The 21,228-nt window shown below is 38.2% G+C and overlaps 1 protein-coding gene across 2 annotated transcripts in view; it reads right to left on the reverse strand.

The window, feature by feature from the left end:
• Positions 1–19,899, reverse strand: part of LOC144315406 (uncharacterized) — a 33,066-nt gene extending 13,167 nt beyond the window's left edge. Inside the window, exons 1-5 of one of the 2 annotated variants that reach the window (XM_077899936.1) lie at positions 19,422–19,899; positions 17,635–17,689; positions 10,249–10,316; positions 8,169–8,295; positions 7,558–7,656 (exon numbers count right to left, since the gene is read on the reverse strand). In XM_077899936.1, coding sequence (XP_077756062.1) covers positions 7,558–7,656; positions 8,169–8,295; positions 10,249–10,257 — 235 coding nt within the window. In that variant the 5' untranslated portion in view covers positions 10,258–10,316; positions 17,635–17,689; positions 19,422–19,899. The remainder of the gene's footprint in view (positions 1–7,557; positions 7,657–8,168; positions 8,296–10,248; positions 10,317–17,634; positions 17,690–19,421) is intronic. The other variant, XM_077899995.1, reaches the window with a different exon arrangement.
• Positions 19,900–21,228: the final 1,329 nt, after the last annotated feature.

Genomic DNA, 21,228 nt, shown 5'->3' on the forward strand with positions numbered 1-21,228 from the left:
CACACACACACACACACACACACACACACACACAAAATGGGATATTACTCAGCCATCAAAAAGAATGAAATTTTGCCATTTGCAATGATGTGGATAGAGCTAGAGAGAATTATGCTAATAAATCAGTTAGACAAAGACAAATACCGTATGATCTCACTCATATGTGGAATTTAAGAAAGAAAACATGAACATATGTGAAGAGGGAAAAGGAAAAAGAGAAGGGGAAACAAGCCATATGAGATTTTAACGACAGAGAAAAAACAGGGTTGATAGAGGAGGTGGGTGGGGGATGGGTTAGATAGGAGATGGGGATTAAAGAGGGCACTTGTGATGAGCACTGGATTTTTTTTTTTTTTTCCCACTGGATGTTTTACGCAAGTGATGAATCACTGAATTCTACTCTAGAAACTAATACTGCACCCTGGGCTGAAGGCAGGCGCTAAACTACTGAGCCACCCAGAGATCCCCTGTCCTTTCCACTCTTATGTGTTAATACTTTGCATTGGTGTGGTATATTTGTTACAACTGATAAAGCTTTATTAATACATTATTATTAACTAAATTTAATAGTTTACATTAGGGTTCACTCTCTTTGTATTGCATTATATGGGTTTTGCCAAATGCATATCATGTCATCTTATTCACCATTACAGTATCACACACAGTAATTTACTTAAAAACCCCCTGTACTGAGACAAAACATGAGAGACTCCTAACTCTGGGAAATGCCAAGGGATAGTGGAAGGGGAGGTGGGCAAGGGGATGGGGTGACTGGGTGACAGGCACTGAGGGGGGCACTTGATGGGATGAACACTGGGTGTTATATTTTGGCAAACTGAACTCCAATAAAAAAATACACACACACAAAAAAAATCCCATGTACTCCACTTAGCCATTCCTCCTTCCTCTCCAAATCCAGGCAACCACTAATTGTTTTACTAACTCCACTATTTGCCTTTTCCAGAATGTGATATAGTTGGAATCATAAAGTATGTAAGTTCTTCAAACTGGCTTTCACTTAATAAAATGCTAAGAATATTTAAGGTTTCTTCATGTCTTTTCATGACTCAGTCGTTAATTTATTTTTCATTGCTGAATAATAGTCCTTTGTACGGATGAACTACATAATGTTTATTCACCTACTGAAGGACATCTTGGTTGCTTTCAAGTTTTATGCTGAGTGAAATAAGTCAATCAGAATAGGACAAACATTACATGGTCTCATTCATTTGGGGAATATAACAATTAGTGAAAGGGAATAAAGGGAAAGGAGAGAAAATGAGTGAAAATATCCATGAGGGTAACAAAACATGAGAGACACCTAACTCTGGGAAATGAACAAGGGGTAGTGGAAGGGGAGATGGGTGGGGGGTTGGGGTGACTGGGTGATGGGCACTGAGGGGGGCACTTGGGATGAGCACTGGGTGTTATGCTATATGTTGGCAAACTGAACTCCAATTTAAAGATTTTTTAAAATTATGAACAAAACATCTATAAACATTTATGTGCAGGCTTTTGTGTAAACTAGAAATTTCAATTTATTTGGGTAAATATCTAGGAGCACAATTACTGGATCACACAGTATGACTATGTTTATAAGAAAGTGCCAAACTGTCTTCCAAAGTGGCTGTACATGGGGCCTCTGAGTGGCTGTCAGTTAAATATCCGACTCTTGATTTCAGCTCAGGTCATGATTTCAGGGCCAGGAGATTGAGCCCCAAGTCAGGCTTGGCACTCATCATGGAGTCTACTTAAGATTCTCTTCCTCTGCCCCCTCCACCCTCCCCTGCTCACACTCTAAAACAAAACAAACACAAACAAACAAAACAAAGTGGCTGTATCATTCTGCATTCCTGCCAAAAATGAAAGATGTTTCTGTTGCCTCACATTCTTAACAGCATTGGGAGCTGTTAAGGGATTTTAAAAGGGAGTGTTTAGGATTTTAGTCATTCTAAGAGATGTGTAGTTATGGTTTTTAATTTTGCAATACCCTAGTGACATACAACACTGAGGAACTTTTCATATACTTATTTACCATGAGTTTATCTTCTCTAGTGAGGTATCTGTTCAGATCTCTTGGCCACATTTATATTGGGTTGTTTTGTTATTGTTGAGTTTTAAGAATTCTTTGTATATTTTATATATGTCCTTTATCAGATATTTGTTTTACAAAGATTTTTCTCCCAGTCTGTGGTTTGTTTCTGCATTCTCGTAACTGACTTTCATACAGCAGTTTTTAATTTTAATGAAAACCAATTTTTCACTTTTTTTGTTCATGATTATATTTTTTGAGCCCAAAATCACCTAGATTTTTCTGAGCCCAAAATCACCTAGATTTTTCTCTCTGTTATCTTCTAGAAGTTTTATAATTTTACATTTTAACATTAAGGACTATGATCTATTCTGAGTTAATTTCTGGGAAAGCTATAACATCAATATCTAGATTTTTTTAAAGATTTTATTTATTTACTCATGAGACACACAAAGAGAAAGAGGCAGAGACATAAGCGGAGGAAGAAGAAGGCTTCTTGTGGGGAGCTTGATGCAGGATTTGATCCCAGAACCCCAGGATCATGACCTGAGCCAAAGGCAGAAGCTCAACCACTGAGCCACACAGGCTCCCCTAGATTTTTTTTTTTTTAACTGTGTTTGTTTAGTGCTTCCAGCAACATTTTTGAAAATGACTATCCTTTCTCCATTGGACTGCCTTTGCTCCTTTGTCAAGGATCAGCTGAGTATATTTGCATAGGTCTATTTCCAGACTTTCTATTCAGTTCCATGGACATATTTATTCTTTCCCCAATACGATGACACCATCTTGATTACTACAGCTTTATAGGAAGTCAAGTTTGTTTCTCTTTCCCTGCATTACTACTGTCTTCTTTTTGTTCTTTTCACTTCTTTTAGTTGACTTTTGGAGAGAAACATTAAAATTCCTTTCTCACATTCTTTTATGTACAGTTAAACCTTGAACAATAAAGGGATTAAAGGCTACCAAAAGCCCATGCAGTCAAAAATCTGCATGTGATTTTTGACACCCCCCAAAAAAGCCACTAATAGCCCATTATTAAACAAAACCCTTAATGATAATAAATTTAATTAGCACTTATTTCATGATATATTATATATTCTATTCTTACAATAAAGTAAGCTAGAGAAGAAATTTACTAAGAAAATCATAAGGGAGAGAGAATACATTTACAGTACTATATGTAAAAAATCCATATGTAAATGGACCTGCACAATTTAAATCTATGTTATTTAAGAGTCAACTGTATATCCTTTTATGTATAGCTATTTTCTTTGTTATTATTTTGTATTTGTTGTTATTTGTTATTACTGGGGAGATGGGGTTACATTTAACATCCTAAAGTTCTAACACTCTAATTTGAATTTATGCCAGCTGAATTTCGTAACATACAAAAACACTACTCCTTTACATCTCAGCCTTCATCCCTGTGATTGTCAATGTCACAGAATCACATCTTCATACATTTGTGCCAAAAAAACATACTCAGTTTCTTAATTCATTAGTCATTTAAATTATGCAGAAAACAAGATTTGGAGCTACAAACCAAAGTTCCAATAATACTAGCTTTTAGATTAATAATTGCAGGTTGCTTTCACTAACTGTATTGCTCTCTTAAATCATGCAGAAAACAAAAAGTAATTACAAGCCACTGTTACAATAATAATAGTCTTTATAATTGCCTGTGTATTTACCTTTGTTGAGTTCTTTATTTCTCTTTGGCTTCTAGTTATTGTCTAGCATCCTTTCATTTCACCTTGCAAGAATCCCTTAAACATTTCTTGCAGAGCAGGTATAGTGGTCACAAACTCCCTCAGCTTTTAATTTTCCCCTCACTTTTGAAGCAGTTTTCCTGTATATAGGATTCTTGGTTGACAGTTTTTGTCTTTTTGCATTCTGAATATATAAATCCACTGCCTTCTGGCACCTAACATTTCTGATGAGAAATCTGATCATCTTATTGAGGATCACTTGTGTTTAATTATTTGCTACTCTCTTGTTTTCTTTTTCTTTTTTTTTTTTTTTTTTATGATAGTCACAGAGAGAGAGAGAGAGAGAGAGAGGCAGAGACACAGGCAGAGGGAGAAGCAGGCTCCATGCACTGGGAGCCCGACGTGGGATTTGATCCCGGGTCTCCAGGATCGCGCTCTGGGCCAAAGGCAGGCGCCAAACCGCTGCGCCACCCAGGGATCCCCTACTCTCTTGTTTTCAACATTCTTTAGCACTTGAAAGTTTGATTATAATGTGTCTTGGTGTGGGTCTCTGAATTCATCCTACTTTAAGTGTGTTGAGCTTCTTGTATGTTTGTTTTTCATAAAATTTGGGAAGTTTTCATCTATTGTTCTTTCAAATATTGTCTCTTTTTCTCTGCTCTTTCTGGGACTCCCACAGTGTATGTTTGACTGCTTGATGGTGTCCCACAGATCCCTTAAGCTCTGTTCACTTTCCTTCAACCTTTTTTCTTTCTAATGTCCATTGTCCAATCTTCAAGTTTCCTGATTCTTTCTGCCTGTTCAAACCTTTCTTTGAATCCCTCTAGTGAATTTTTCATTTGGGTTTTTCTACTTTTTAGCTCCAGAATTTGTCTTGGCATCTTCCTAAGTTTTCTATTTCTTTGTTGATATTTCCATTCTGTTCATACATAGTTTTAGTGGCTTTCTCCACATCTTCCTTTAGTTGTCTGATTATCTTTAAGACAGTTGTTTAACCTATGTGTCTAGTATATATGTCATCAGGTCTTTTTCAAGAATAGTTTGTTGGCTTTTTTTTCCTTTACCATATTTTCCTGTTTCTTTGTATGCCTTATGATTTTTTGCTAGAACACTAGAATTGTACATAATCCTAATAATGATGTGGTAACTCTAGAAATCAGATTCTTTCCCTTCCTCAGGGTTTGTTAATTTTTGTTACTATTTTTGTTGTTTTGATTGTTGTAGGCTTCTGAGGATCACTCTTGGGTATAAACTTAAGGTCTTTTCAGGTCTTTTCTGAGCCTTTCTCTGGGTATGCATGGTCACTTTCTAACTTTCCCACTTTTTAACTTTTCTAATATGCAGTTGTTTTTGAATGTCAGAGTCTGGCTCCCAAATGGGAAAGGGAAAAATGAACACGATAGGAAAAAGGGGTGCCAGGACTTTAAATATCCTGGAAGTCACTTCAGCCAGAGGGATAGGGGCTTGCAGCAATTGGGGAGGTACAAAAATGGCTACTTCTTTGTCTACAGTTCTGTGATCAGGACATTAAGAAACATAATGAAAAATTCAATATTCTAAACATATCAACTTTCTCCCAAAGTGATTTGTAGATTCAGTGCAATCTTAATCAAAATCCCAAAACATTTGAAAGGAGAGGGCTACCAAGCTAATTATAAAGACATGATACCAATGAATAGTCATGACATTCTTAGAAGATGAAAATATTTTCTCCACAGGTAGCAGATGCATTAAAAGCAATTATAATTAAAATAATGTGGTATTATCACAAGGCTTAAATATAGAAAGTCCAAAAATATGGAAATTATATTTCATAAAAGCAGCACTTTGGTGGGGAGAAAATAAACTTTATAATCAAACTTGCCAAGGCAACTAGAAAAAATTGGACCCCTATTTGATAGATCATGAGAGAAATCAATTTATAGGTAGGATAAAAACCTCAATGTGAAAGGCAACACTAAAAAGCTTTTTTAAAATAATTATATAGGGATCCCTGGGTGGCTCAGCGATTTAGCGCCTGCCTTTGGCCCAGGGCGCGATCCTAGAGTCCCGGGATTGAGTCCCACGTCAGGCTCCTGGCATGGAGCCTGCTTCTCCCTCTGCCTGTGTCTCTGCCTCTCTCTCTCTCTCTCTCTCTCTCTGTGTGTGTGTGTGACTATCATAAATAAATTTTAAAAAATTAAAAAAAAGAAGTAGTATAGGCTTAAAGTGTTGCTAGTAGATATGAGAGCACACAGAATTGAGATAATTTAGTTAGAAGAAATCATCAATGAAATTTGACTGTATGGTAATCACAGTATAGAGTGGCCCCTAGAATGTTTCCTAGCTTTCTGACTAGAGATCTTCACAAGGTTCTGGTTTGAAATCTGTCTATACTTCAGAATGCAGCATTGTAGTTATCCTATTTCTACTAATTTTTCTTCCATAAAAATTATCTCTTACTAAGAACTTAGAATAATACAATTGCAATTAGTATTCCAAATCTTCTCAACAATCTTATCAGTTAGATGTTCTTTTCCTTTTAAACTATGAGGAAATGAGACGGGGAAGTCAAGTTTGGTAAAGTAATTTACTTAAGATAAAAGCTGCCAATAAAACTCTGGTCTAAGTGATTTCAGTTTTTCCAATCATCCCTTATACTATATTACCTTCCATTTCCATCTCTTCCCTTCTATCTGAACCAATGTACCTTTTCTTTCCCTCATTACCAAATCCAATGATCAATTTTCAGTCCTCAACTTACTCATGTTCTCCGATATGAAAAACACTGCCCTTCTTAAATACTTTTTCCACGTGGCTTCTGAGATACCATATTTTCTTTATTTTCCTATTAGCTCACTAGTTATTCCTTCTCAGTCTCCTCTGACGGACCTTTCCCTCCTTTCTAACTAAAATAAAGAGTGGATTAGGGTCCTTTTCTTTTTTAACTATTATATAACTTCATAAATTATTTCTTCCAAATCTAAGGTTTCAATTCTACTTATACGTATATTATTTTTTTTCCAGGTCCTTTCTTGATTTCTTCCTATTTCTAACAGATAATCCTAAAGTATCATGAACAAAACAGAACTCTTGAACATCTGTCTTTCCCAACGAAGAAAAAGATATCCAATTGTTCAGGCATAAATTTAAAAAGTTATACTGGATTTTTCTTTCATTATACACCACTTCCAATTAATGAGCAAGAGGCATGACCTTTAAAATCTGATCAGAATCTGACACCTTCATGTCACCTTTGCTTACTACTGCCCTCATCTAAGCCATCACAATTTCTAATTTAAAAAATGGCTTTCCAACTGGTCTTTCTGCTTCACTCTTGCTCCCATTTTGTTTTCTATACAATATCTGGATTAGTCTTTGAAAATAACAAGTTTAATCACATCACTTTCCTGGTTGAAATCAGCCAATCATTCTCATTGTAGTTTCAATGTAATTCCAATTCTTTTTCATGGCATACAGGTCCCTATATGACCTAGCCCCATCTCCTCTCTGACCTCATTTCCAACCTTTATTCTCCCTCATTAACTGGATAAAAAATATAGGTAAAATTGTTAGCACTGGAGAAGAAGGGCTATTCCCTATTTGAAAATACAGGGAAATGTAAAAGGAAGTGGTAATTGGGGTGAAGAAGGGGTTTCCTTTGGTAACTGATGGTAAAACAATTTTGCCTTCTAGTATTCAAGCTTTTACTCCAATGGCCTTGGTTTGGTCTTTGAGGAGAACTTCTCAGCTAATATCCCAAAGTTGTAGCCAACAAATTAAGTGATCTGACTGTTCTCCACATGGCCTCCTCTTGTCTGACCATCTCTTACTCACCTGAACTCTGACTTCTTGTCACTTCCTGCACAACCTTCCAGGGCTCTTTCCCTTGCTTCAACAAGGAAAGCACATCTGCTTTAGAAATGGAAAATCCTGCTTATAAGAATGGAAAAAGATATGATTATACTCTGCTTGCCCAGGATTAAAATTGAGTCCATTGTTCATCAAGTAAGAATGTCAATTACAGAAAGATTCAGAGGGTGGCACCTGGGTGGCTCAGAGGGTTAAGTGTTTGCCTTTGGCTGGGGTCATGATCTCAGGGGTCCTGGGATCGAGCCCTGAATTGGGCTCCCTACTCATCAGGGAGTATGCATCTTACTCTCCATCGACTTCCCACTCCTCATGCTCTCATGTACTCTCTCTCTCTCTCTCAAATAAATAAATAAATAAATAAATAAATAAATAAATAATCTTTTTAAAAAAAGATACAGAAGAAGGATATCTGAAGAATAACAAGATAAAGGTACTCAATGGAGCTGTTCATTTTGAAGTCTATAAGCCACAGATAACTTAGTTGGGACTAGGGGTCTGAAATTCACCTAGGTACTTGAAACATTTCCCAAATTTCACAAATTTGATTTAAGTCAAATTATTGGGACCAAACTTACCCAGCGAGACCAGGTTGCTATAGTTTTCCAACATCACATCTCTGTACAAATCCTTCTGTTCCAAGTCCAGGCACTCCCACTCCTCCTGAGAGAAATCTACCGCCACATCCTTGAACAACACCAACCTCTGAAATGGCAAACCCAAGTGTTACTGACAAAATAAATATTTTTAGAATGAGAGCACCACATACACACAGTAATAAAAGGAGGAAAAAAGTATTATAAAGGGGCCAAATAGCAAATATGTTGAAACTGGACGCTTGTGATGTGGGTAAATAATAGAAGGTAAATGAGTGTGAAATACAGAGCACCTAAACAATTCCTGAACATTCCTATTTACTCTATCACATACAGCAGTGGGAATGAACAGCAATGGGAATGAACAGAAGTCAGGTAAGTATAGTTTTGTGATTAAGTGAAATAATGTGTGGTAGCACATAACACACAAACATTTGCATAATGCAAATCCTCAAATAAACTGAAAGTTCCTTCCTCCCTTGTCCTTTTAAAGAACTAAAAACAGAAAGAAAAGAAGGGAAGAAAAAAGGGAGGCCTGGAAGGAGAGAGGGAAGAGAAAATAAAAAAGAAATCTAATAGGCACATTCCAAAATTTCTCTTAAAATGTTTATCTTAGGGGCAGCCCAGGTGGCTCAGCAGTTTAGTGCCGCCTTCAGCCCAGGATCTGATCCTGGGGATCCAGGATTGAATCCCATGTCAGGCTCCCTGCATGGAGCCTGCTTCTCCCTTTGCCTGTGTCTCTACCTCTCTCTCTCTCTCTCTCTCTCTCTCTCTCATGAATAAATAAAATCTTTTTAAAAAATGTTATCTTAGAAAATAAGATTTACACATAATTTCAGAATTTCTTTCCAAGTTAAGTCTCAGAATAATTTAGTAATAATATTCTTTCTTCCTGGTCCTGGAAAATCCTTTCACAGATATCATTTTTAGATATTACATAATATTCCATATTATGATTGTTATCAATTTCTTATTTTGCAGTAGTTTGCACCCCTCCTCTAACATCCTTTACAGCTGTTTCTAAAATCCTCAATCATTTAATCATCTGGCTGATCATATTATCACTTACCATTGCTCCCTATACACTTCTGCTTATTATGTGCAACAGAAAGCTAATGAAAGATGAGCTACACTCACTCAGATGTGGCTTTTGACCTATATATGTTACTCATATTCAAAATGAACCTTGTCACTGTATTAATTTCTTAGGTATTCCCTGACACAATTCTCTCTCTCTCTCTTTCCTCACTCTTGCATTTGATCACATTTCCAATCTTATAAGCTTCATAGAGCAGATCTTACTATATTTTGAGACTAATACCAATTTCCATCTTAATCGATGAGAAAATCCAAGTCAATGAGAAATACCAAAGTTTTCATATGTAGTACCATCTCATCAAAACACATTCTGACAGGAGAGGTTCTACACTTTCCTCAAATACATTTAGTGATTTGCAAATGGATCCCAAAACACTATTAAAGAAGGGAGGAACAGGTGAGAAAGACCTGGGACTCATTCCCATCATTCACTAGAATGAGAGTGAGCAAGAGAGCAAACACTTGGTAAAACAGAAAGTCTGGAGATAAGAATACAGAATATTCAACAATGATTGATATAAAAAAGGAAGAAGAGGGGAATCCCTGGGTGGCTCAGTGGTTTAGCGCATGCCTTCAGTCCAGGGCGTGATTCTGGAGTCCCAGGATCAAATCCCACGTCAGGCTCCCTGCCTAGAGCATGCTTCTCCCTCTGCCTGTGTCTCTGCCTCTCTCTCTCCTCTGTGTCTTTTATAAATAAATAAAATCTTAAAAAAAAAAATTTAAAAAGGAAGAAGAGGGGCATCTGGTTGGCTCAGTTAGTCACATGTCTGCCTTCAGCTCAGGTCATGATCCCAGGGTCCTCGGATTGAGCCCTGCATTGGGCTCCTTGCTCAATGGGGAGCCTGCTTCTCTCTGTCCCCCTCTGCCCCTCCCCACTTGTGGTTCTCTCTCTCTCTTGCTCACTCTCTTAAATAAATAAAACTTTAAAAATAAAAACAAAGGGGAAGAAGAAACATGAACTCACACAAGGCATGGCTTAGAATTGCAACTTATGAGTCCTCCTCTGGCTTCTCCTCATGGAGAAGTGCAGTCCTGATAAACAGGGAAGAAAAAAGAAACCATGAAAAGAGGCCTACTTCTAAATGACTAGATTAAATATTTCTTCCCCTTTTCATGGTGCCTGGTCTCTTCTATGTTCCAAAATACATACTGCAGAAGTCCAGACAATCTCATTCCTTCCCTAATTCCAGAAAACAGAGATGTAAAAGAACTAATTTATGCTAAAGCAGTACCCAATCCCTATGATGTTGTTAAGAGTTCCCTGACCTGGTCTTAGTAGTTCATCTTTTACAACCTTGGGGACTGTGATCCAAATTTATTCAAGTAGTACCCACCTCAAGAACACTGCTAGTGTCCTCAGGCCTTGAAATACTCTGTAACTATGTTAGGCCAATTCCTAGGGAAAACACTTTCCATGATTAAGATCTACCTCTTTCCCCCAGTCACAACACACTAAATACCTCAGGTGCTTCCCTGGATCATTCTCACATTCCAAGTGCAAGAAGCATGCTGAATGCAAAGCACAGGCTTCATCCAGGCCACATAAAGTCCCACTATACTCACCCAGTAACCAAGGAACAAATTCAAAGCATTCTCTAACAGAAAACAACTGCCTGTTGCATTGACTCACGGCCTTAGCTGAATTCAGGAACTTTGGAGGCAGTACCTCCCTGTAATCCCGCTTAACATCATTCTGTCTCTAAATGTCAAGTTAAAGGCATTGAGGAGCTTAAGAAAGTGGTTGTACAGGGGCACCTGGGTGGCTCAGTGGTTGAGTGTCTGCCTTTCGCTCAGGTTGTGATCCTGGGGTCCTGAGATTGAGTCCTGCATCAGGCTCCCCACAGGGAGCCTCCTTCTCCCTCTGCCTATGTCTCTGCCTCTCTCTGTGTCTCTCATGAATAAATAATTAAAATCTTTTTTTAAAAGTGGCTGTACAAGGGATCCCTGGGTGGCGCAGCAGTTTGGCGCCTGCCTTTGGCCCAGGGCACTATCCTGGAGACCCGGGATCGAATCCCACGTCGGGCTCCCGGTGCATGGAGCCTGCTTCTCCCTCTGCCTATGTCTCTGCCTCTCTCTCTCTCTCTCTTTCTCTCTCTCTCTCTCTCTGTATGTGACTATCATAAATAAATAAATAATTTTTTTAAAAAGTGGCTGTACAAGAAATAATTTCCCCCAAGCACATACCATGTGCTTGATGCCTTATATACATTAATACTTAATTGATCAGCAAACAGGTCTGTGAATATAACCACCACCACCACCACCATCACCACCCCCACCACCATTCTCCACCACTACCAGCTCTAGCATCTTCCTTGTATCTGTTTCTTTTTCTAACAGCTTTACTGACAAAAATTCACATTTCATAAATTCATACTCTTAAAAATACAAGTGAACGGTTTTTAGTATATTCATAGAGATGTGCAACTATCACCACCATCTACTTGTAGAGTATTTTCATTATTAAAAAAAAACAAACCAAAACAAAAAACCATACACATTAATAATTACTTCCATTCCTCCAGATCCTGGCAACTACTAATTTACTCTTTGAATCTACAGATTTGTCTATTCTAGATAGACATTTTGTATAAATGAAATTATAGAGTATGTGTCTTTTGTGATTAGCTTCTTTCATGTACTAAAAAGTTTCAAAGTTCATTTATATTTCAGCATGGACCAGGACTTCATGCCTATATATTGCCAAATAACATTCCACTGTAAGGATAGAGCATCTTTTTTCCCCCATTCATCAGTTGATGGACATTTGCAATGTTTTCACCTTTTGTTACTATAAGAACATTCAGCTACATCTTTTTATGGGGACATATATTTCATTTCTCTTAGATATATATACCTAAAATGGACTTATAGGGTCATATGATAACTCTATGTTTAACATTTTTAGGAACTGCCAAATTCTGTTCCAAAACAACTGCATCATCTTATAGTTCCAACAAAAATCTGTAAAACTTTCAATTATTCTACATCCTCACCACCTTTTGGGGTTATAGTCATTCTTGTGAATTTGAAGTGGTATGTCACTGTGATTTTGATTTACATTTCCCTAATGATATTGATCATTTCTATCCTTTCTTTGGAAAAATATTTCCAAATTATTTGCTCATTTAAAAAATATGGTTGTCATTTTATTGATGCCTTGAAACAATTCTTCATATATTGTAAGATACATTTCCTTTACTAAACATACAATTTGTACATTTTGGTCTCATTTTGTGAGCTAAATTCTCACTTATTTCATGGTGTCTTTTGAAACTCAAAAGTTTTTAACTTTGCTAAAATCCTATTTATATAATTTTTGTTCCTTTGGTTGCTTGTGCTTTTGGTGTCTAATAAAAAACCACTGTCTAACCTAGATAGTGGAGACCTCCTTTGTTTCAAGAGTTTTAAGATGTTAGCTCTCTTTTTTTAATCCATCCTCAAGTTTTTTTATTTAAATTCCAGTTCGTTAACATACAGTGTAATATTAGTTTCAAGTACAGGATTTAGTAATTCATAATTCACATACAATAGGGGATCCCTGGGTGGCTCAGCGGTTTAGCGCCTGCCTTTGGCCCAGGGCGCAATCCTGGAGTCCCGGGATCAGATCCCGCATCGGGCTCCCGGCAGGGAGCCTGCTTCTCCCTCTGCCTGTGTCTCTGCCTCTCTCTCCCTATCATGAATGAATAAATAAAATCTTTTGTAAAAAAATTCACATACAATACCTGTTGCTCATCACAACAAGTGCCTTCCTTAATACCCATCATCCATTTAACCCAACCCATCCCCCCACCTACTTTCTCTTTAATCATAATCAGTTTGTTCTCTATAATTAGCATTGTTTTCTGGTTAGCTCTTCTTTTTCATTTTTCCCCCTATGCTCATCAATGTTTTGTTTCTCAAATTCTACATATGAGTGAAATCATATGGTATTTGTCTTTCTTTGACTGACTTATTTCAGTTAGCCTAATACTGTCTAGCTCCAATCTATGTCATTGCAAATGGCAAGGCTTCATTTATTTTTATGAATGAGTAATATTCCATTGCATATATATATACCACATCTTCCTTACCCGTTTGTCACTCAATGGACATTTGGGCTCTTTCCATAATTTGGTTATTGTTGTAATGCTGCTATAAACATTGGGATGCATGTATCCCTTTCTTTGAATCAGTATTTTTTTGTATCCTTTGGGGTAAATACCTAGTAGTGCAATTACCGGGTCATAGGGTAGCTCTATTTTTAACTTCTTGAGGAACCTCCATACTCTTTTCCAGAGTGGCTACACCAGTTTGCATTTCCACCAACAGGGTAAGGGGGTTCCCCTTTTATCATATCCTTGCCCAACATCTGTTGTTTCTTGAGTTGTTGATTTTAGCCATTCTGACTAGTATGAGGTGATTATCTCATTGTAGTTTTCATTTGTATTTCCCTGATGAGTGATGTTGAGCGCCTTTTCATGTGTCTGTTAGCCATCTGGATGTCTTCTTTGGAAAAGTGTCTATTCATGTCTTCTGCCCATTTCTTTAACTGGATTGGTTTTTTTTTTGGGGGGGGGTGTTGAGTTTGATAAGTTCTTCATAGATTTTGGACACTAATTCTTTATCAGATATGTCATTTGCAAATATCTTCTCCCATTCTATACGCTGCCTTTTACTTTTGCTGATTGTTTCCTTTGCTGTGAGGAAGTTTTATTTTGATGAAGTCCCAATAGTTCATTTATGCTTTTTGTTTCCTTTGCCTCGTCTAGCAAGAAATTACTACAGCCAATGAACAAAAGTTTACTGCCTGTGTTCTCCTCTAGGATTTTGATGGATTCCTGCCTTGTATTTATGTCTTTCATCCATTTTGAATTTATTTTTGTGTATGGTAGTTTCATTCTTTTGCATGTTGCTGTCCAGTTTTCCCAATACCATTTGTTGGGGTACTTTTCCATTGGATATTCTTTCCTGCTTTGTCAAAGATTAGTTGACCACAGAGTTGAGGGTTCATTTCTAGGTTTTCTATTCTGCTCCATTGATCAATGTGTCTGTTTTGGTGCCAGTACCATATTGTCTTGATCACTACAGCTTTGTAATATAATTTGACGTCTAGGATTATGATGCCTCCAGCTTTGCTTTGCTTTTTCAAGGTTGTTTTGGCTATTCAGGGTCTTTTGTGCTTCCATACAAATTTTAGCTTGTATAAAAACACAGTGTATAGAAACACAACAGATTCTGTGTCTTGATTTTATATCCTGCAACTTTGCTGAATTCTTACATCAGTTCTAGCAATTTTTTGGTGGAGTCTTAAGTTTTCTATGTAGAGTATCATGTCATCTGCAAAGAGTGAAAATTTGACTTTTTCTTTGCTGATTACAATCTATTTCAATTAAATTTAATTCAATACAATTCAAGTACTCAAGATCCCTGCCATGGGAAAAGTCCTATTTGGGGCATTATTAAACCAATGACCTCAGAAACAAGGGTAAAAATGCTTAAGAATAAAATAACACATATTAATATGAGTTTTCTATTTTTCCTTTTCTCTCAAATTTAACCCCAATAAATTCCATCTATCCATTTATTTTTCCCTAACAAGCTATCAAGTCTGTAAGAGACCTTTTCACATAAAAGGCAAGGTTTTGATTTGAAATGTTACTAGAAATCTGAAAACTGCTTGGAAACAAAGTAATAGCATCTCTCTTTCATGGGTGTTACAGAAGATTTGATTTCATTGAGAGTGTGTTTAGAAGGCATGTATGTGGGCAGTGTTTGATTAAAAATTGCAGCTGGCACCTACCCCCTGTGAAAATGAAATCATCTCTATTAGCCTTCACTGTATCAGATACTGAATTTCACCTTTTAACCTCTGCCCCTATTCCTTACACTTTTGGTTGATTTTGGAAACAAAGTTTCATTGGAACTGAGCCATGTCCTTTTGCTTATGTATTACATACGGCTGCTTTCATTCTACAACAAACTTGAGTAGTTGCAACCAGAATATATGACGCATAAACCTAAAACACTAACTAGATCCCCCTTTGCAGAAAGTTAGTCAACCCCTGACTGAGATCTACCAAAAATCAAGAAAGCAAAGACTAGCAAAGACTACTAAGATCAATTCAAAAGGACCCATGAGCCAACCTAACTAAATAGGCTCCAAATAGTCAAATATAGCACAATACTAATTTAAGTATACATAAATAAAACAACCACAATAGATTGAAACATGTAAATGTATCAAAATCCATACCTTTATAATGACAGGTATAACAATCTGTTCATCTTAACAATAAAAAATAACAATCACTGGTCCCCAGGAGAGAATGCTATCAAACCATCATTTCATTATGGTTCATTATTTCCTTATTTTGAAAACTGGTAAGTTAGGAGAAAAAAACTGTCCTGCTTCCCTAAGTAATCTGTACCTCAAGAGAACCAATTAGTTCATACAGAGGCTTTTCACTTTACATAATTACTCCATTAAAGAATAAAGATATAATTAATTAGACTGTATTTAGCAATCTCTAATTAAATAATAATAGAAAATATCACGAGAAGAGGTAAGCAGACATTATGTTCCTCTTCATAGAAGTTTACATTAGCATCACTGAAGTCATTTTGCCCCAAAAAAGGGGGAAGGCAGGGAATGGAGGGAAGATACCTAAACCTGATCAAGTCTCTAGATCTAACTTCTAACTAGAGAAATACAGAAAAACATGTTAATGATGACAGACTGTGGGAAACTTTACTGGACAAATCACCCAGCTTCTTCAACAAATACATTGCAAGGAAAGAGGGAAAGAATAAGAATGAGAGGCACTTGGGTGGCTCAATCATTGGGTGTCTGACACTTGTTTTCAGCTCAGGTCATGATCTGGTGGTCGTGGAATCAAGCCCAGCATTGGGATCCAAACTCAGAAGGGAGTCTGCTTCAGATTCTGTCTCCTTCTCCCTTTGTCCCTGCCCCAATTACATGCTCTCTCAAATAAATAAAAAAAATAAATAAGAATGAGAAACTATAGATTTTAAAAAAGACTTTATTAAAAGACTTATGCATGGACCTTATTTGAGCCCAGATTCAAAGAAATCTTAAAATTAAAAACAAAGTTATTTGCCCCGTGGGGAAACATTAACTTTAGCTGGAAATCTGATATTAAGGATTTTTTTTTTTTTTTTTTAGGGAAAATAAGGGTATCTGATTAAGTTTTTTAAAGACTATCATTTACATACACATTTATGGATGGAATGATACGACTTCTGGTATGTGTTTCAAAATAATCCTGGGTAGGTAGAGATACAGATTAAACAAGATTGGTCATAAGTCAATCAATACTGAAGCTGAGCAAAGTGATACATAGAGGTTCATTGCTATGTTGTCCATTTTTGTACATGTTTGAATTTTTTACAATGAAGAGTTAAAGAAAATGTTAATCAGGGCTTAGTAAATTGATTTTATCACACACAAAAATCAGGTAACAACCCCATAGCTTGAAAAATCCTATAACAGCATATTAATAATTTCCTTAAATTTTCCAACAACCACCAAAATACCTTGAATGAAACATAAAATCAGAAAATACTGGTTAGAAAAGTGCTAATACAAGGGACAAAATAGCAAAAATTATTAAAATTTAAAGTCTACATAAATGTCTGAGAAACTAGCATTTATTCTACAAACAAAATCACTGATGTGCTAAATGACATATATTCAAGGATATTTATCCCACCATTGTTTATTAACAGCCAAAGACTGATAGCCATCTGAAAGTTCATTAATAAGAGTTAAGTTATTAATTAAGTATAAGTTCATTAATAAGAGTTAGTTCTTAAAATTATGGAATTATGTAATAAAGTGAAGAAGTCCTTCATGTACTAATAGATGTATACAATTCCCTTGGAAGTACTCAAGAAACTAGGCACACTGGTTGCCTTCTAAGTAGGAAAAGTTCGTGACTAGTGGTAGAGCCAGGGAGGAGAATTCACTGTATACTTTTTTGAACCTTTTAAATACTTATCTCTTAAGCAATAAAATTGAAAACAAAATACTAAAAATCAAGGCTTTCAAATTTCACTCTCAGAGATGCATTCCATTCCTTCAAAAATCTTAGAAAAAGACTACGTATAAAAATGGAATTGAAGTATTTGCCAGGTGAATATGTGTACCTCAGGTCAAAGGGAGCAAAATGGAGTGGAATAACCTCTTTGGGTCCATTCCTTTGGACCCCATTATTCTTTGGAATAGCCAGGCCCAAAGACCAGAACACTAAAAGATCCTTGTTAAGGAATTTCAAAAAGAAAAAGCAAATGTTCCCATATCATGAAAAACCAGAAAATACTTGATACAAAATAAAAAATAACAACTTACCTTGGACAGAACTCTCAGTTGTCCGACAGCAGCTATTCCCTTAGTCTCTGGTCATCTGTATAAGACAAGTCCATTAATTGGTAAGGGGAAAGAATCCTGAGACACCACGCCTTTCTTTGAGCCCAGACTGACTTGTTAGAAACAAGCAACTACTTCCACCCCAACCACTCCTCAAACTAAATAAACATTTAGAGGAAGGTCAGAGAGAGATCTGAGCAATGTTGCCCTCTCTGAGAACCAGGGCGGAAGTGAAGAATCCCCACAGGTCTCCCCAGGTGATTTCCTGAGACAACAGATTAGAATCTTAAAACCGCAGTTTTCCTCCTCCTCTTTTCTCAGACTCTCCCACCAACTTGGGGCTGTTTTTGGCTCTTAGAGTCTCAATCTGAAATCAGGTTTGTGACTTGGAGATAAATTTATCCAGAATCTTTAATCTGGGACTCACCTTTTATTTTCCCACATCAGACATTTCCAGGAACTTGCACATACACACACACACACACACACACACACACACACACCCGCCGTGGCTACCAGGAGAAGGGGCAGTTGTAACAACACTCCAGCCAGTCTTATGGGTTAACTCACTTCAAGTTAACACAGTCCTAGCTTGCTAACTTAAGTCCCTCGATCTGTGACAGGACTAGTTTGCTTTCTTTGAGATATGCAGACCACTGGTCTTCAGGAATAAAAGAGCAGAACTTCCCCAGGCCACTGAGGCCAGCAAGCCTGTCTGAAGTCCCTTTAGCTTTCTGCTTGCCCAGCAATCTTTTAGCAAAATGTTTTCCCTTTTTAAGGTCACACAAGGATTTTACTGACCTCCCCTCCCTCTGCGCGTTTGTAGACTTTGCCCTCCTTTTCGAAAAGAACAGAGTACTCTTGCACAACCCACGGAAACCCCGAGCACTAGGGAACTTGAATTTCTTGCACAACCTGCAAGGACCGAGATAACTCTATAGCCAGCATCAAGTCTGCATGTGATCAAGAAATGTCACAGACCTCGGCTTTCCCTTAACTGATTAAACCCCTTTAAAAAATCTCTGGGCCAGGGCAGCCGGATGGCTCAGTGGTTTAGCACTGCCTTCAGCCCAGAGCGTGATCCTGGAGACCCAGGATCGAGTCCCACTTCGGGCTCCCTGCATGGAGCCTGCTTCTCCCTCTGCCTGTGTCTCTGCCTCTCTCTCTCTCTTTCATGAATAAATAAAAATCTTTAAAGAAACTGGGCCAAAAATATCAAAACAATAAATTAAAAGTAAGAATCAAAATCTCTGGGCCATCTCTGGCCAGGAAGAAACCTGATTTGGCCCTTTGGCCAAGAGCCTGTCTTCTCCCCGAGTGGCCGGCCTCTCTCAAAGGGAATTTGATTCCTTTCCAGGCAAAATTCGTCTCTAGCCCAATCTGGGTTTCCGCCACGCAGCCAGCCAGAGAGACCCCACAACCACAAGCTTCCAGGAACCCTGCAACGGACAAATGCCCTCAGGGTGTCCATTTCCCTATCGTCGCCGCCCCTCCGCCCACAGACTCCCGCTAGACACGGTCGGCTAGACACAGACAGACGCGAAAAAAGTCAATGACATAATTAAAGGAGGAGTCAACCTCACAAGCACTGTCCCGGCTGGAGGCACAATTACCACTCCTTCATGTGGTCACACATAACCATGCAGTCCCACAGGCACGTTACGTCACACACACACACACACACACACACACACACACACACGAGACGGCGTTAAAGCCTGAGGCTCCACACACCGCCGGCCTGGCTCCCGGGCTAAGACAAGCCTCACCTTCAGCCTCCCCGGCGTCAGGCTCCCGTCCCGCGGTACCGGGAACCAAGCAACAGACAGCGCTTTCTCCGCTGGGGCGGGGCGCGGCGCAGCGCAGCCCGCCTTAGAAGGAAGTGACGTTACGCCCGGAGGCCTCTGGAAAATGTAGTCCAAAACATGAAAGACCCCAGAGAGCGTTCGACCCGAGTAATCCTCCCCAGGCGCCTGCCCGCGACCCGCTGCCGCTCCACTCTCTCCCGCGAATCAAAAAAACAAAAAACAAAAAAATGCATTAGTAGGCAGCTACCTGGGATGTTCATTGGAACTTTCATGGCCATGTCACAGCTAGGCAGCAAGTGTCATTGAAAGATGGAATGGACTCTTGAGAGAAATTGGAAAGCAAAATTGGACAACCAAGCCCCAATGCCAATGCAGCACACACTTAAGACAGGGAATTTGGGCTCTAAATGTGGCAATTTCCCCAAAATGCTATCTTTTGTTTAAATATAATGTTTAGGGGATCCCTGGGTGGCGCAGCGGTTTGGCGCCTGCCTTTGGCCCAGGGCGCGATCCTGGAGACCCGGGATCGAATCCCACGTCGGGCTCCCGGTGCATGGAGCCTGCTTCTCCCTCTGCCTGTGTCTCTGCCTCTCTCTGTGTGTGTGACTATCACAAATAAATAAAAATTTAAAATAAATAAATAAATAAATAAATAAAATGTTTATGAACCCTATACCCTATTATACCCTAATATACCCTATAGTTAATGAACTAACTATATGTTGGCTAATTGAAGTTTAAAATAAATAAATAAATAAATAAATAAATAAATAAATAAATAAATAAAATGTTCAGTTATGAGGAAGAGGAAGCAAGAGGCCGAGCAGGCTGTAAGAAACCCAATCTACATAATTAACTTCTCACTCTACATTTTTTCCTCCCACACTTACCCATGGAGAACAGGAAATTGGGAAACTCTAACCTAGTACTTCTTTGGTCTCCTGGTTGTCCTTGCTGGATTTGGCAATTTTGGATATTGATGACAATGATCATGAATATGAGGGGATGACTCCTAAGGTAATGTTGGCATGGCATACGTATCAGGGAGTGGAAGTGGTTTTAGGATGGTCCAGGTTATAGAAAGAAACTTCTGAGGGACCCAGGGACCAGTTATATCATATGATGTCAGTGAGATGTGGGGGTTGGAAAGATAGTAAAGTGATTGCTGCAGAGACTTGTGGTGGGGGGCGGCAATCATAAGGTTGCAGAAGAAAAGGAGCAACTGTTATTAGGTAGAGAGCACTTTAGACCCTTTGAAGTCTGGGTAGAGGTAGGGACCCATGATCTCTCTCAGATCGTATCCCTGCCTGGCATCTGGCCAATTTATCCCAAACTGCCACCATCATCTCAACTTAACTGTTGACCAACAAGTGATAAACCTTCCAACAACTACTGACTTCAGAACGTAAGAGCTCCTGCTTAAGATGACAGAACAAGGCTACATTCTGGACACTATAATTCATGACTAATACGATTTTCTTTAACCTATTCTCAGACTCTTGTCTTTCAGACTACTGATGGCTCTAAACTCTCTAAGATGAGTGGTAATGACCATTGTATTACCCTGGACTCCCTGCTGGCCAGTACAAACAATACATGGGCAATTTCTAACATTTCTTGCTACAGTGGATCAATGAATAAGAAAAAGCAGAGCAATCCATTTTCACCTTAGAAAGTAATATAGCTCCTTAAGGTTGATCCTGATAGCACCTGGGACATATTTAGTTGACTTGGCTCCAGATTGGAAGTTGTACTTGTGGTCACTATG

Source organism: Canis aureus, chromosome 1 (genome assembly GCF_053574225.1).
Source record: "Canis aureus isolate CA01 chromosome 1, VMU_Caureus_v.1.0, whole genome shotgun sequence".
Taxonomy (NCBI): Eukaryota; Metazoa; Chordata; class Mammalia; order Carnivora; family Canidae; genus Canis; species Canis aureus.